Source organism: Sorex fumeus, unplaced genomic scaffold (assembly GCF_029834395.1).
Source record: "Sorex fumeus unplaced genomic scaffold, SorFum_2.1 ptg000130l, whole genome shotgun sequence".
NCBI lineage: Eukaryota > Metazoa > Chordata > Mammalia > Eulipotyphla > Soricidae > Sorex > Sorex fumeus.
The window spans coordinates 4,885,352-4,902,431 of NW_026606187.1; the positions used below are offsets into that span (position 1 = coordinate 4,885,352).

General features: G+C 45.8%; 2 protein-coding genes across 2 annotated transcripts in view; both read left to right on the forward strand.

The window, feature by feature from the left end:
* The window catches only part of POLR3E (RNA polymerase III subunit E), a 282,521-nt gene that overhangs the window by 9,089 nt on the left and 256,352 nt on the right, over positions 1 to 17,080 (forward strand). The window lies entirely within an intron of this gene.
* The window catches only part of MOSMO (modulator of smoothened), a 76,045-nt gene continuing 59,200 nt past the window's right edge, over positions 236 to 17,080 (forward strand). The window contains exon 1 of the mRNA XM_056138939.1: positions 236 to 440. Coding sequence (XP_055994914.1) covers positions 335 to 440 — 106 coding nt within the window. The 5' untranslated portion in view covers positions 236 to 334. The remainder of the gene's footprint in view (positions 441 to 17,080) is intronic.

Genomic DNA, 17,080 nt, shown 5'->3' on the forward strand with positions numbered 1-17,080 from the left:
CGGGCATCTGGTGCCACGGGCCCGGGGCCCCCACCCAACCCGTGCCGTCGTCTCTGTGCCCGGCGTGGCGGCCGGCGCGGGCCGGAGGGCCGGGGCGCGGGGCGGGCGCGGGGGCCGGTTTCGCTTCCGGGTGAGGGGCGGGCGCGCCGAGCAGTTCCGGGGCGGGCGGCGGTTCCGGCTGTGCGGGCCGCGCCGCGGCTGCTGGTCCCGGGCGCGCGGAGGGCGCGGGCGGCGCGCGGGGGCCGAGGCGGCGCGAGGCGGCGGCCCATGGCGCGGGAGGCGTGAGGCCGCGGCCTGCCCGGGGCTCGGGGGGTGGGGGGAGCGGGGCGGGGCGATGGATAAACTGACCATCATCTCAGGATGTCTCTTTCTGGCCGCCGATATCTTCGCCATCGCCAGCATCGCCAACCCGGACTGGATCAACACCGGGGAGTCGGCGGGTGAGCGGGCGAGCGGCGGGCGGGGGGCGTCGGGGGGCGCGCGGGGCGCGGGCACCCGACCCGGCTTCTGGAAACGGAGGGGGGCGGGGGAAGACGCGAGGAAACTGAGGCCTCGGCGAGGGGGCGGAGAAATCAGGCGGGGAGGGGGACGCGGGAGGGTCGCGGGCGGACGCAGCCTGGGCCGCATTCCTGGTGAGGGTCGGGGGTCGCGGGCAGAGCGCCCCCCCCCCCCCGTGTGGCCGCTTCTCAGGCGCTCCTGGCGTGTGTGATTCCCCCCCCACTCCCCCCTCCAACACACCTTCCCACCTTTGAAGTCTCCGTGGTTATAATTTGGCTTTATTTTAGATCCCGGGGGCATAATACTAATAATAATAATACTAATAATGCCAATAATGAACTTCATTTTATGGAGCATCTTTTGATTCCAGCGCAGCGCAAACCAAAACAAAAACACAACGCACCAGCGGGGGGGAGGGAACAACCAACCTCCCCTCCCACCTCCCCAAGCCGCGTTTTAGCATCCCAGAATTCAGTCACGCAGGAGCGTCGCGGGCAGCCCCGGTCATCGGTCGGAGTCGGAGCAGGAGGCGACCGAGACCAGAGGTGCCCCCTCCCCCGCACACACACGCGCCCCCGGTGGTGGGGCGGCAGCTTTCCGGGGCTCCCAGGTGAATGCCCTTGCAGGATTGTTCTCAGACACACACGCACTCACACTCACCCAGACCCGTGAGACCAAACCTGTAATTAAGGGAGCAGCTGTCGGGAAGCCGGTTGGGCGGCTGGGCCGCGGGAGCTGCTTTCCGGACTGCAGGCTCAGGTGCAGGTGAAGGGACGCACGGGGCTTGGCAGTGCCAGGCGGGCCTCCCTGAATCCTTGGCTGTAAAAATGTTTCACGGTGCTGTCAAACTTTCTTCTTAAGTATTACTTGTGGTTCTGTATTTATCCTGCAGTATTTTTAGCGCTTGCAGAAAAGCGGGTAGCGGGGGACATTTGTTGCTTCCTCCTTATTTCTTGTCGCTGGATTCCCCATAACACGAAATCATGCTGTCACTTTTACTCATTATTAAAATAACGGTTAAAAAAAATGGCTCCTTTTCTTGCCTGTAAGGTTTCAGTTGAGCTCTTGATTGTAAAGCAGACGTGATAATTATGTGACAGTGTTAGTGAACACCCTTCTGCACTATAGTAGTAATCAGATTGCAGTGTATGAATGTATCATAGCAACACCGTTGTATCTTAAACATGCACAATTTTATGTGTCAGTTAGAATCTCAACTTTAAATCATAAGGCATACGTCAGAATGATCTGGGAGGATGGGCTTTGTTTCGGAAAATACTGGTGAAATCAGTGGCCCTTCTGATTTGTAGAGTTATGACATCCAGTTCATGACCTGTTTTTCTCCCAGTTATGTGTAGTGTCTCCTTGTCACGAGACTAATTTTTACCTACTGTCGCTATTCTGATAGAAGAGGTTCCTTATTGCAAGAAAATCTCTGTTCCAATCCCAGGGTGTCAAACAGACACATGTTCATAAGGAAAGACTTAGTTGACTTGGAACTTTTTGTTACATAAACAGAAGAAAATAATCAGTAGCACTGTGTAACAGTCATGAGAAAAATGAAACCTAGCCTTCAAAGCACTAGAGAAAAGAATAGCTCCTCCAGTTCAAATGAAGGATGAGTGCGGTTCATTTGAATTAGTAAAAAAGACTTAGTATGAGATGGGTGAGACAGTAGTCCAAGGTGTAAAGGAAATGGAAAATATTTGAGGGGCCAGAATAATACAGAGGCTAGGATGTTCGCCTTGCACCTCGGCTAACCCTGGGTTGATCTTGGCATCCCATACAGTGTCCTGAGCACGTCAGGCTGTGGCCCCAAAACAAAGCAAAATGAGCGAAGCGTTGTAAGGAGCAGGCCATCAGAGGCCCTGGTGGGACTAAGGGGGAAGGTCAGGAGCACATAATGTGTTAACCTTTTGCCTTTGGATGGTGACCCTCTACTTTAACTACTTCAACTGTTTGGCATCGGTTGTGTGAAAATTAATAGGTTTCATTCAGGTTTGGGATTTGCCAGATACCTGCAACAGAATGAAAGAGAAGCAGAGATGTTTGGATGACTCGTGGACTGTCAGCTGGATAAAGGGTTAAAAGTGAATCGAGGAGGCCGCTGTTGGATTGGTCAGTGGAAGAGTGGGCCTAATAGAATTGAAGACCTGACTGGAAATGAAATTCACTAAATTACTATTTAGTTTACTGATGACTAAAGCTCTGTGGAAGGGCGGGGGATCGTGAGCAGAGGTTCTGGATGTGTGGCTCCTTCGTAACATTCACATTGAGTCTCCGACACCCTTCAGTAGTCGGTGGTTAGGAGGAGGGCTAATAGGAGCAGGAAGAGGAGGATCAGCGTTCTTGCACTGTGGTAAGATGCACCTGATCTTTGCCTACTGTTTGCATTTGTCTGCTCCGTATATACTTTGGTTGATTTGGCCCACACCAGGTGGTGCTCAGGGCTTACTCCTGACTCTGTGCCCAGGGATAACTCCCGGCAGGCTTGGGACCGTATAGGTCAGTATGAAGCCTGGGGATCAAGCCTGGGGATGCTCAATTGCAAGACAAACCCCCTGCAGCTGTGCTATTGCTCTGGGCAGAACCCCAAGATCCTTTTATCTGAGCAAACAGATGGAGTTTTATGGTAAAAATCAGTGCAGAGTTACACCTTCCAAATCAATGGGACATTTATTTACATGGAGTTCAGGTTAGATCTCAGTGGTGACAGGACTTACTTGCTTTTGTCAATCACCTGTATTTGTCACTAAAACCAGTATTCAGATTTGGTCACACCTGGCAGCCGAAAGTTAATGTGTCGTATATGTAGTATATGAAAGTTAGCGTGTTGTATATACATTATATAAAAGTTTTGATGGTGATTTTTTGCTTTTGTTTTGGGTCCTTGGTCAGCTGTGCTCAGAGCTTACTCCTGGCTCTGTGCTCAGGGATCACTCCTAGCCATGATCAGGGGCCCATATGGGGTGCTGGGAATTGAACTTGGGTCAGCTGTCTGCAAGGCAAACCCCCTTCCTGCTGTACCATTTCTCCTGCGCAGGTGGTGGGGTGTGTGTTTGTGTGTGTGTGTGTGTGTGTGTGTGTGTGTATCTGCTTCTGTGCGAGTCTGCTTGTTTTTCCCTCTGGCTGCTGGGAAGAAAATCCAGGAGAGATATGCACTCTGCCACTGAGTTCTTCAGTGTCCTTCCCACCTTTCCTCTTTCTAATTTTGTTTTGTTTTGGGGCCACATTTTGCAATGCTCAGGGCTTAGTTCTGGCTCTGCACTCAGGAATCACTCTTGGCAGTGCTTGTGGGACCATGTAGGAAGTGTAGAATTGAACCCGGTCAACCATGTGCAAGGCAAGAGCCTACCTGCTGTGCCAGCTCATGGGTCCCCATCCTCTCTCTAATGTTTAAAATAGTTTTTGTTTTGTTTTGCTTTTTGGGTCACACCCAATGATGCTCAGGGGTTACTCCTGGCTCTGCACTCAGGAATTACTCCTAGTGATGCTCGGGGACCATATGGAATGCCAGGGATTGAACATGAGTCAGCCATATGTAAGGCTCCCCGCTGTACTGTTGCTCTGGCGCTGTTTAAAATAGTTTTATTTTGAAAGAACTGAAGCCGAGAAATTTGCAGAATGTAGTTTGAAATCACTGTAGTGAACTACTAAGCAAAAATTTCAGTATTCAAATCCAAACTTCTTCACTTTTCCTAGCTCTGTGATTTTCGGCAGGCTATTTAGCCTTTTTTATAAAGTAGGAAATAGTAAAAGTTAACCTGTGTGAAAAACATTGAGAACAATGTTTAACACATTGGAAGTGGTCAGTATAAGTCAGCTATTGTTGTATTGCTGGTTGAGTTTATAATAAGGGGTATTGGAATTACAGTTTGAAAATTAAAACTCCGGACTCTTTCAGACTGTTTAAGTACATCCATCTCTCTCTCCTTCCTCCTCATCTACTTGAACTGCCATAGAACTCCCAGACTCCAGATAAGCAAAAACCAAAACAAAACTGAATAGAATTATTGCCTCAGTTCCTAGCGGATAAATTATATTACGTAACTCCATCACTCATATTGGCAGAATTTTTAATACATATTTTTTTTCTTTGGTTTTTGGGTCACACCCGGCGATGCACAGGGGTCACTGCTGGCTCATGCACTCAGGAATTACTCCTGGCGGTGCTCGGGGGACCATATGGGATGCTGGGAATCGAACCCAGGTCGGCTGCGTGCAAGGCAAACACTGTGCTATCACTCCAGCCCCTTAATACATATTTTAAAGTTTTTTTTTCCAATTTTTGAAAGGGGGGCGTACCCACTTTACTCCACAGGGCTTGGGGAGGTATTGGCAATGAACCCTGGTTAGTCATGCAAGGCACTTGCCTTTCCCACTCATATTCTCTCCAGCCCCTGGTTATTTTAATCAGTTTAGATAGGGAAAAAATACATTGCTATTATTTTCATTTGTATAGGATAATAAAAAGGTAAAGGCCCTCCCGTTGATCGTCGATTTGCTCGAGCGGGCCCAGTAACGTCTCCATTGGAGACTTTGTTGTTACTGTGTTTGGCATATCGAATACGTCACGGGTAGCTTGCCGGGCTCTCCGAGAGGGGCGGAGGAATCGAACTCGGGTTGGCCATGTTGGCCGCTTGTAAGGCGAACGCCCTACCGCTGTGCTATCACTCCAGCATATTCACTCAGCTTGTTCTAATAGCTTGTGTATAACGCACAGTGGTAGGCTGAAACAGAATTAGTAATGATGGTATAGTGAGAAGGGTGCTTACTTGCCTGAAGCTCACTTAGATTTGATCCCTGCTACCCCATATGGTCCTCCCAGCCCCACCAGGTGTGATCCCTGATCTTAGAGCCAGGATAAGCCCTGAGCATCACTGGATGTGGCCCAAAAACGTGTACGTGTGTGTATGTGTATTCTGTATTTATGTGAAAGTACATGACATGGAGAGGAGGCACTTCAGTAAGGACCCTTAGCTGAGGCACTCCAGTAAGGACCCTTTCTTTCTATCAGCAAGAAAAACACATATAAAGTTGTAGGTGATAATCATGGCAAAATCACGCAATTTTGTTATGCCATTATCAGATTTCCTTTACTGGAATTCAGCAATAGCAATATCTTTTGCTCCACACTTTATCATTTCTGAAACATATCCATATCTTGATTTCTTAAATTTTATATTTGACCAATAAGATATTATTTCCACATTTTTCTTGACATATCAGTGATTTGCACATGAGATTTAAGTTTGCTGTAAAAACTCCATTCACGAAAATTCGCTTATTGCCTATATCATTTATGCACGCCTTTTATTTAATTAAATGAGATTTAAAATTCCTTCAGTGACTGAAAGTTTTGTCAAATTATAGAAGGTACAGGCTTTAGTTGAAATGTCCTTGGGCTGGTGCAAGCCTCTGGCAACTGCAAGTGAACATCTGAGCTCGCAAAACAGTGCAGAGAAGCAAGCAATAAAGGAAGACCTCAAAGAGAGAAGAGCAGCAGTGCTGGCAGATGAGGCAGAAGCTGGGGAAAGTATTAGCAACGCCCGCCTGTCCTTCGCCAACTACAAGACCAAGATGACTGCCCTCCGACATCCTGATGGATCCATCACATCCTCCAGAACGGCAATGGAGAAGATTATCCATGACTTCTATTCAAATCTCTTCGATAGCCATGTCCACTTGCCGACATACCAAATTCCACAGGATGGATATGTCGTTCCCAACGTTCTCCCTTCCGAAATCCGACACACCATTTCGTCGGTAAAGAAGTGAACAGCACCTGGCCCAGACAAGGTCAGACCTGAACATTTGAAGAACCTGCCATCAGTACTCATCAATACGCTGGCTCGGCTCTTCACACGCTACCTGTCTGAATGCAAGGTTTCATCCCAATGGAAAACCAGCAGGACTGTACTACTATACAAGAAGGGAGACATCCACAACATTGGCAACTATCGCCCGATCTGCCTGTTGTCTGTCGTCTACAAGCTGTTCACTCAAGTCATCCTGAATAGGATTGGCAGAATACTAGATGAAGGACAACCATGCGAGCAGGCTGGTTTTTGAAAAGGATTCAGCACAATCGACCGTATTCACAATCATTCAGCACAATCGACCATATTCACAATCATTCACAATTCACAAGCAAGCTCATTGAGGTTTCTCAGGAGTTCAAGATGCCGCTCTGTCGAACGTTCATTGATTTAAAGAAGGCCTTTGATTCTGTTGAGACTGAAGTGGTCATCGAAGCCCTAGCCAAACGGGGTGTTCAAACTCAGTACAACAGGATCCTCCATGAGCTGTATTGCAGATTCACTACCAGGATCTCACCATTCTACAAAGAAGTAATCAAGAGAGGGGTTCGGCAGGGTGATACCATTTCCCCGGAACTCTTCAGTGCCACCATCAAGAACATCATGCGACGACTGAAATGGGAAGGAATGGGAGTGAAGATAGACAGTCAGCAACTACACCACCTCTGCTTTGCTAATGACATTGTTCTAATAACACCAGACATCAGCCAAGCAGCACAAATGCTGACCGACTTCGACCGTGAGTGTGGAAAGGTCAGACTACAGCTGAATCTCACAAAGACAATATTTATGAGAAACAGTCTCGTTCCTGATGTTCCATTTGCTCTCAATGGGACGAACATCTCTGAATGCAACAGTTATGTGCATCTAGGTCGAGAAGTCAACATGACGAATGACCTGGCACCTGAGTTGCACAGGAGGAAGAGAGCAGCTTGGAATGCCTTCGAGAGCGTTGAAGAAATAGCTGAGAGGATGAAGAACCTCCGGCTCCGGGCACATCTCTTCAATTCTACTGTTCTTGCATTAACATACGCCTCAGAGACCTGGGCCCCACGAGAACAGGATGAGAATGCTATTTGAGTCTCCCAAAGAGGAATTGAAAGAGTATGCTTGGAGTATCATGCTTCACTCAAATGAGAGAAAGAATCTGGAGTTCTGACCTCCGTTGAGAATCAAGAATCAGGGACGCTGTCTCGTTTGCCAAGGTGTCGAAAATCAGATGGGCTGGACACATAATGAGATTTGGAGACAACCGCTGGACTAGAGCCATTACTGACTGGATTCCATGGGACGTCAAAAGATCGCGTGGCTGCCCACCTATGAGTTGGTCAGACTTCTTCGTCAAGACCCTGAGCGATCGGATTGAGGCTCTTCGTGTTACTAGAACGAGCAGACGCCATTGGGCTACACTAGCACGCGATAGGGACAGATGGAGACATTACTGGCGCCCACTCAAGCAAATCGATGCATAACGGGATGTCAAGTAATCAAGTCCTTGGGCTGGAGTGATAGTACAGCAGGTAGAGTGTTTGCCTTGCACGCGGCTGACCCAGGTTGGATCCCCAGCATCCCATAAGGTCCCCTGAGCACCGCCAGGAGTAATTCCTGAGTGCAGAGCCAGGAATTTCTGGCATTGCTGGGTGTGACCCAAAAAGCCAAAAATAAATGAAATTTAAAAAAAAAGTAATGTCCTTTTACTTTACGTAGAAAATAGTAGCATGCTTAAGTTTTTTTGCCTTGCCTCTGGTTAACCTGTTCTATCCCTGCCATTTCATATGGTTTTTAGGCACCACCAGGAGTGACTCTCGAGCACAGAGCCAGGAGTAAGCTCTGAGCACTGACCAGGTGTGGCCCCAAAACAAACAAAAAGGGATGTCCTTTGTGTTGTAAATTAAGTACCATTGTCGCTGTTTTCTCATCCCTAGTGACAATGACAATGACAGTGACAATGACAAAAGGTAGCACTGTAGCACTGTCCTCCCGTTGTTTATTGATTTGCTCGAGCGGGCACCAGTAACGTCTCCATTGTGAGACTTGTTGTTACTGTTTTTGGCATATCGAATATGCCACAGAGAGCTTGCCAGGCTCTGCCTTGCGAACAGGATGCCCTCAGTAGCTTGCTGTGCTCTCTGAGACAGACAGAGGAATCAAACCTGGGTTGGTCGCGTGCAAGGCAAATGCCCTACCTGCTGTGTTATTGCTGGGCTGGAGGAAAGATACTTATTGCAAACATTTTGTGAGAAAAAATATTTTAATATTATGAGTTATTGTGATAAAAACAGTTGAGAGGTTTGCTCTATGCATGCAAGGCAGGTGCCCTACCCACTGTTCTCTTCGGCCTCTCCGATGAAGATTTCTAAATGCTTCCCCAAATCCCCTTTCAATACCTGAAGGAACTTCTTGCCATTTCTAATGAGAATTTCTAGAAACGCTCCTCATAGTTCCATTGCGGTCTCGTTTATTTAGTTCTAAATTGTTTGAGTAGAGACATTCTTAGATGAGTAGTGTTTGTTCTTTTTGATTTTGGTACTCTACCCTGCGATGCTTGGGGCATCTCCCAGCGCCGTCCCGGGAACTACTCTTGGCAGTGCTCAGAGGACCATGTGCCGCTTGCATCAGAACTGGGGCTTTTGAATGCAAAGCATGCACTTGAGCTCTTGGAACGAGCCCCTGCCCTCATTCTTATTTTTCAAAAATTGTTTCGATGGATGTTATTTTGTATTTTTATCTCCCCTATTTATATTCTGAGATAATTGAGGGGGAAAAACAGAATAAGGAATTGGGAGCTAAATATTTTATTACAGATAAAGAGGATGTTGAAGAATGTGCTTGATATTTGTGGACAAGCAGCTTCTTTATTGGACCTCAGAGCTCATAAGATAAACTGTCCAGTCTTCAGCGGGACTGGACCAGACACCTATCCTATAGGGCAGCATGAAGGCGCAGAGCTGAGTGTGCCCCCATGGGCAGCGTGTCCCCTAAGACAAGAAGCTGACCCATAGATTGTTATTTTCTCCTAAATTGCTGAATAAAAAATTTCCCTTTGAGCTCGAAAGGACCGGGTCAGGAGACATAGCTACCCCCCTCCCTGTCATGGATGAAAAAAACAGAAATAAAGAGGGAACACAGGTTGAGACTGATATCACGGTCACGGTCCTCCCGTTGTTCATCGATTTGCTCGAGCGGGCCCAATAACTTCTCCATCATGAGACTTGTTGTTACTGTGTTTGGCATATCGAGTACATCATGGGTAGCTTGCCAGGCTCTGCCGGAGACTGATATAAATAATAAAATAAAAAAGTTATAATAAAATGTTTTCTTTTTCCTGAAGAGTGAACACATGGAGACGTGAAAGTCTTGGGCTGGGGTTACTATTTCCCATTCTGCAAGCTACCCACCTTTTCAAGGAGATGTTGGGAAACCTCAGATAGGAGACTGGCGTTTGACATCTGTCACATGAGAGTTTATGGTGTACAGTCAGATTTTAGACCACCAGTTGGGGATCCTTATCTTAAAACATGAAAGTTATAAGCCATTTGTTAATCTGTTGGGGGGAGGGCTGGGTTGGGGTGGGTGTGCAGCTGGGGGTTGAACCCAGTGCTTCCCAAACGGCAAGGGCTGGACTGTGGAGCTATGTCTTTGACTTTTATTAATGTTTTTGTTGGGGTGCACACCCAGTGGTGCTCAGGTATCACTTCGGCAGTGCTTGGGAGACTATGGATAGTGGTGGCGGTGTTGGCATTTGAGCCCAGCTCAACCACACTCAAGCCAAGCGCCTAAGGTGCTGTACTGTCCTCAGTGCCTTACCTCTGCACTGTCTCTCCCGCCCCTCTTATCTTGTCTTCCAACGTGACTTGTTAAGGAGAGCAGAATTGTGTCTTTTCAGATGGTGAAACTCTTGAAGTTGTGTTCTTAAATTTACAAAGCATTAACACAATTTCTTAGCAGAAGTCTTTTCCCCTTAAAATGTGGTTGCTATGGTGGTGTTTAGGAGTAGTGTAGGTTGGGCCATACCTACGCTACTCCTAACTTGGTGCTCAGTGGTCCCTTCCAGAAGGGACTCAGGGGACCATGTGGTGCTGGGGACTCAAACCTGGGCCTCCTGCATGCACAGATTGTGCTGTAGGTCTTTCTCCAGGGACTTACATTCAAGAAATTATTTTATTGATATAAAAGTTACATTACCATATAAAATCACACACAAATAATGCGTTTAAGTGTGTAATTCAATGGCATTTAATATATTCTTAGAGTTGTATCAGCTCTCATCACAATCTTAGACTTTTCTTAGACGGGGGACAGGGGGCAACTCTGGTGCTGGGGATTGAACTTGAGGTCCTTTGTATAAAGCATGAACTTTAGCCCTGTTAGCCATTTTCCTGACATTGTAATGTTTTCAATATCTCAGAAAGAAATCCACATCCTTTAGCCATTACCCCCAATGTCCTACTCCTAAACAATCACTAATCTACTCTGTACTGTAGATTTTCCTATTCTGGGTATTTCATATAAATGGGATTATCCATATGTAGTTCTTTCTTTGTGACTGACTTAATCTTAGCTGTTATGAAGATTAATTCATAATACGACATTTTTTTCCTCATTCCTTTTTATTGTCAATGTGGTATACCACATTTTACTTATTTATCAGTTGATGAACATTTTGGCCAATAAATTTCTTTTACTTCCAAGAATAACATTTTTCCATAATGCTACAGTAAAAGGATTTTTAAAGTCTTATTTCAGCCAAATAATAAGAACTTTTAATAGAAATTCAAAGACCAGATTTTTTTTTAATCACCCAGTTTTTTTTTTTTTTTATTTTTTACTTTTTATTTTTATCTTTTTCGTTTACACCTGCTGATGCTCAGGGGTTACTCCTGGCTCTGCACTCAGGAATAACTCCTGGCAGTGCTTGGGGGACCATTTGGGATGCTGGGAATCGAACCCAGTTCGGCCGTGTGCAAGGCAAACACCCTACCTGCTGTACTATCGCTCCATCCTGGTTTTTTTTTTTTTGGATTTTTGGGTCACACCCAGCGATACACAGGGGTTACTGCTGGCTCTGCACTCAGGAATTACTCCTGACGGTGCTCAGGGGACCATATGGGATGCTGGGAATCGAACCCGGGTGGGCCGCGTATAAGGTATAAATGCCCTAAATGCCTATAAATGCCCGCGTATAAATGCCCTACCTGCTGTGCTATCGCTCCAGCCCCAAGTCTGTTTTTGTTTTTATAAACAGTGTTACTGTGCTAGGTATCAAACCCCAGGCTTCACACATGCAAGGGATGCACTCTACCACTGAGCTGTGTTCCCAGCCCATGAGCTTTTTGTGTGTGTGGTGTGGGCATGGCTGGGTGAGGGGGGAATATCTATTTCCGTGTGTACTTAGGCATTGAGCCTTACTGCTTAATCTTATAGGGGAATTTTAGATAGGAAATTAAATATTGCTATTTATGAAACTGCCCTGAGCAGAGCCCCAGCAGCTGAAGACCTCCGGAACCAGCCATAGCCATGCTTAAGACCACTCTCCACACGTTCGGATGAGCCTCACACATGAAGGAAATGGCAGAGAAACCCAGGTGTGCGGGACCTCTGAGATCTCCAAGCTTGCTCAGATTGGGACCGGGCCTCCTCCACCCAGACCTCCCATCTTCCAGTAGTTAGGCATTACACCCACCAACTGCCTCTGGCGCTGTGTTATCCCATCAACGTCCAAGACCCAGGGACTATAAAACCCAGCTCCCAGAAGTGCGCGGCCGATTTTGCAGCCGCACAACCTCTTATTGTCTAGTTCTCACTCTTGGAGAACCTGACAGGCTGCCGAGTGTATCCTGCCCTCATGGCAGTCTGGCAAGCTCCCTGTGGCATATTTGATATGCCAAAACCCAGTAACAATGATGGGTCTCATTCCCCTGACCTTGAAGGAGCCTCCAATGTGGCACTTGCTAAAATCTCAGGGCTAGGACGAATGGAGACGTTACTGGTGCCTGCTCGAGGAAATCTATGAACAACAGGATGACAGTCTGATACATTGATGAAAATTACAATATATGAGAGCTTAACCATGCAACTTGACTGCATAATTCTTGGTACTTGGTGGCCTTGTCTTATATTTTCTAAATGACCTAGAAGATTTGTATAATGATAGCAGTGACAATAGGTATACATTTCATATGTAGAAATGGTTTTTACCTGTTTTTGACAACTTGCATAAACACGTATTTGGGGATGGTCAAAGGTTTTTGTTTTCAAATTCTGAAGATGTTTCTTTTTTTTCCCCCAAGTACTTTGTAGATTTGCTCGCTGCTAGCTAATGAAGTTTTTGAATACTTTAAAAACTAGCAAGGGATTCAATGTAGTGACCACATTATTTTATTTTTCCCTAGGTTTTTATTTTATGTTGACAACAGGCTTGTGAAAAAGCAGTTAGCAAAGCTGTGGTTGAAATACTAGTGAGGTTAAGAAACATGAAGGAACCCAAGGATCTTTGAGTGTCAAGGTGCGAAAAATAAGTATCTGGGGATCTAGCTCATTAGTAGAATACTTGCCTTGTATGCATGTGGCCCTGGGTTGTGTTCCTGTTACTACATGGTCCCTTAAATACCACTGAATGTGACCCAGAAACCAACTAAACACCAGCAGTACCTAGCTCAGAATCACTTTTTGTGGTCTTGGATCTTACTTGGTGATGCTCAGGGGACTATATATACCAGGGAATGGACCTGTGCCTTACAAGGCATACGCTCTCTACCTCTCAAAATTCACTTTCCAATAATATTTCTCTGTAAATTTTATTGTGTATCAGTATCAATAAGTTTTAGGGAGGAGATCTTTCTCATGTGCCATAAGGAAGTAGAATATGTTGGTACTTTGATTTTTTTTTTTTTGCTTTAGCTTTAACAAAATAAACATTTGGGTTTGGACATTGCTTTAAATACATGTATTTATAGAATTTCCTTACAGGAAGTTTTAGTATATACTGCCAATTCAGTTTTTGAAGCAAACTGACATTTCTTTCAACAATTGCTTTTATGTTCTTAATAAGGATGAAAAAGGCTGTACTTTTTTTTTTTTTTTTTTGCTTTTTGGGTCACACCTGGTGATGCACAGGGGTTACTTCTGGCTCTGCACTCAGGAGTTACTCCTGGCGGTGCTCAGGGGACCATATGGGATGCTGGGAATCGAACCCGGGTCGGCCGCGTGCAAGGCAAACGCCCTACCCGCTGTACTATCTCTCCAAGGGCTGTACTTTTTATATGTCTCTTTATTCCAGCTTTGCTATAAATAAAGGGTCCCATTTGGCATTTTGACACTTGCTGTTGTGTATGTTGAGCATAAAAACAGCTGTTGACTTTTAATATAGATCTGTTCAATGAGGCCCATATACTGCTATCATTAGATACTTAATGGGAAAAGAAGAAAAATGCAGTTAGCTGGGTCAGGTTAAAAAGCAGGAGTGCAGAATTTCACTAATTCTCCCCATCTGTGGCATATTCAGAATCGGTTAGATACCTGGGAGAGTTGGGGCCACTTTATTAAGTTTTTTTTTTTTCTTTTTGGGTCACACTGGGCAATGCACAGGGGGTTATTCCTGGCTCTGTGCTCAGAAATTACCCCTGGCGGTGCTCAGGGGACCATATGGGATGCTGGGAATCGAACCCAGGTCGACTGCGTGCAAGGCAAACGCCCTACCGTCTGTGCTATTGCTCCAGCCCTCTTAAGTTCTTTTTAAAAAATAGGTGAAGGCAGTCCAATTGGTTCTGCTGACAGGACACTAACTTCAAAGTCAAGCGTCTCTAAGACCATTTCATCTATGACCATTTCATTTGTAAGTTGGGCTGGAGCAATAGCACAACGGAAAGGCATTTGCCTTGCACGCATCCAAGGTCGTCATGGCCAACCCAGGTTCGATTCCTCCCCTCCTCTCGGAGAGCCTGGCAAGCTACTGAGAGTATCTCTCCTGCATGGCAAAGCCTGGCAAGCTCCCCGTGACGTATTCAGTATGCCAAAAACAGTAACAACAAGTCTCACAATTTGTTGTAAGACATTACTGGTGCCCGCTCGAGCAAATCGATGAACAACAGTAGAACAGTGCTACAGTGACTTCGATAAAGTCTTTTATTTACAATGATACTAATCCTTCCTGCCTGCCCGCCTTCTTTCTTTCCCTCCCTCCCACACCTAGCCGTGCTCAGGGATTACTCCTGGCTCTGTGCTCAGGAATTCCTCCCACTCGCGCTAGGAAGATCAAATGGCTCCACCGGGTTTGGCTCATGCAAAACAAGCACCTTAACCCCTGTACTGTCTCTCTGGCCTTACTCGAAGAATTTCTTAAATCTTCTCACTTGAGTTTATTCCAGATTGCTTTGCAACAGATATTTATTCACATGTGTAGTCTATAAGGAACTGAACTAAATATTCTGAGGGATTATGTTTTTATCAAATGAGAAAGTATTTTATTCTAAGAAATTGTGTATGGGAACATAAAATTGCATATGAAATTACTTACATATAAAAGCCGTGAAGTTACTTTCTGCCCAGGTGGCCAAGGAGATCACATTTGATCTTAATATAAGATGCATTTAGTAATTAGTATTTAATTAGACTTGGGCAGTTTCTTGAGTTGAAAATGGAATGGCTTGATTAAATGTGTTAGCACAGAAATTTCCTATGCAGTCCATTCCCGTACATTGCTGCTAAATTTATCTTTCAAAAGGATAACTATAATTGCAGCTATTTATATAAGCATTACTTTGTGGAACTCCTCCAAATCCTCGCAAAATTCCTACTGTGTATGCTTTATTAGCCTACAACATACTGAGCAGTTAACTTGCTCAAGGTCACACGCTGATAAATAAAAGAGCAGTATTTGAATTCAAGGAAGTCTAGCTCCAGAGCTGATTCTTAACCCCTGCTGTGTTTGTTCCAGAAGAAACCTTAAGTGACACTTCCACAGAATAAAAGCACAGTATGACTGTACCTTAACTTTCCAAACTTCCATTTTACTTTCTCTTATGTGGATCTACACTTTAATACATCCTGTTTCTTCCTATTTCCTAATTACAGTCCATATTCTCATCTCTTAAATCTCTGCTTTTGTTCCTTTTTCATTTTGGCTGGGCAGTGGGGGGCGGGGCGGTGGTTAGAGATCAGGGAGGCACACCTGACTGCATTCAAGACTTACTCCTGGCCGGTCCGGGGAACCATATGCAGTGCTGGAGATGAAATCTGGGCGGCCACATGCAAGGCAAGTGCCCTAACCACAGTACTATTCCCCCCACCCACTTTAGTTCATTTTCAGCCTGAAATGCCTTTTTACTCTTCCTGTCTTATTTATTAGTTTCCTACCCACCTTCACCTTCTAAGTATCTCTCGGCTGCCATCCTTCATGTTCATACAATACCTTTTTTGTAGTTTTAAATTGTGGAATCCCTCCTGGGGGGATTTAATGTAGTGATGCTGGATGTGTGATGGAGAGGCAGGAGGGCTGCACCCATGCTCTTGAGGCCATCACTGTGAGGATCGGATCCAGGGCCTTGCACACAGGAACTTGTCTGCACTCTATCCCCAGGGCCACACCAAACACTTTTATTAATCAGATGATGCTCTGATGCCCTAGGTTGGCAACACCTTGGATGTTTTACTATGGTGGGTTTTTTGTTGTTGTTGTTGTTTCGTTTTTGCATGTTCTCCTGTTTTCTGGTGTAAGAGATATAACACACTTATACTTAGGTAGCCATCAGTTCAAACTTTGATGTGGCAAGAAAAAAGAAAGTGATACTGAACTCTTGAATATGTGATAGGGGATAGGACTGGCTGTTTAGGAAACCTTAAGCATTCTGTGTTTGAAGCAGGACTTTTTTCAAGTAGAAAGGGACTAGCACACTAATACCTGGGGGTCCTGGGGCTCAGGGGCTAAAAGACCTGCCTTGAGGCCCTGAGTTTGTTCCCGGGTCCTGTACTCTCCGGACCACAAGAGTGTGTGATCTCTGGTATACTGTTAGCTGTGTGTGCATGTGCCGCAACAGGGACGTGTGACTCCAGGCGAGCACTACAGCGGAAGATGTGTGAGCCTTAAAGGGACCCACCCACCACTGCTACAACTAGAGTATTGGTGAGCACTCTAATCATGAGTCCACCCCAGATAAGCCTGTGGCTGAGAATCCCCCTGTGGACAGCACAGCCGGGTGGGCAGTGCCATGTTTATCACAGCTGTGGGGAAAAAGGGAAGTGGGGGGAGAATATTTGACCTTTCTGGTCTTACCTCATTTTCATAAGTTACATTGTTACAACTTATTAAGTTGGAAGTTTTGTATTCCTACAATTTACTGTTATAAGTGATACATTCATATAACTTACTAAGTAGCTTTTTAACCACTAGAGTTCAGTTTTTGGGTTTTTTTTTAATGTTACCAGGTGATTTTCATTTTGGAAAAAAGTACAACAGAGCCATGTTTGCGTGTGAGAAACCCAGGTTTGACACCTGGAGCACCACCATGATCCCTGAGTCTTAGAGCCAGAAGTGGTCCCCAGACATCACAAGGGGTCATCCCTTGTGAGGCAAGGGAGATACCGCCAAGGGCCAGTGGGCTTGCTTTCAACCTCCTTGTCCCTCCAAGCACCGCTACTAGCAGTGCCAAGCGTGGAACTATGAGTTGCTTCTGAGGACCATCAGGTGTGACTGGAAAACAGCAGAAAGCTTAATATGTCAGGGATATTACCCAGTGTTAGAGCACTCGCACATGTGAGCCCTGGCC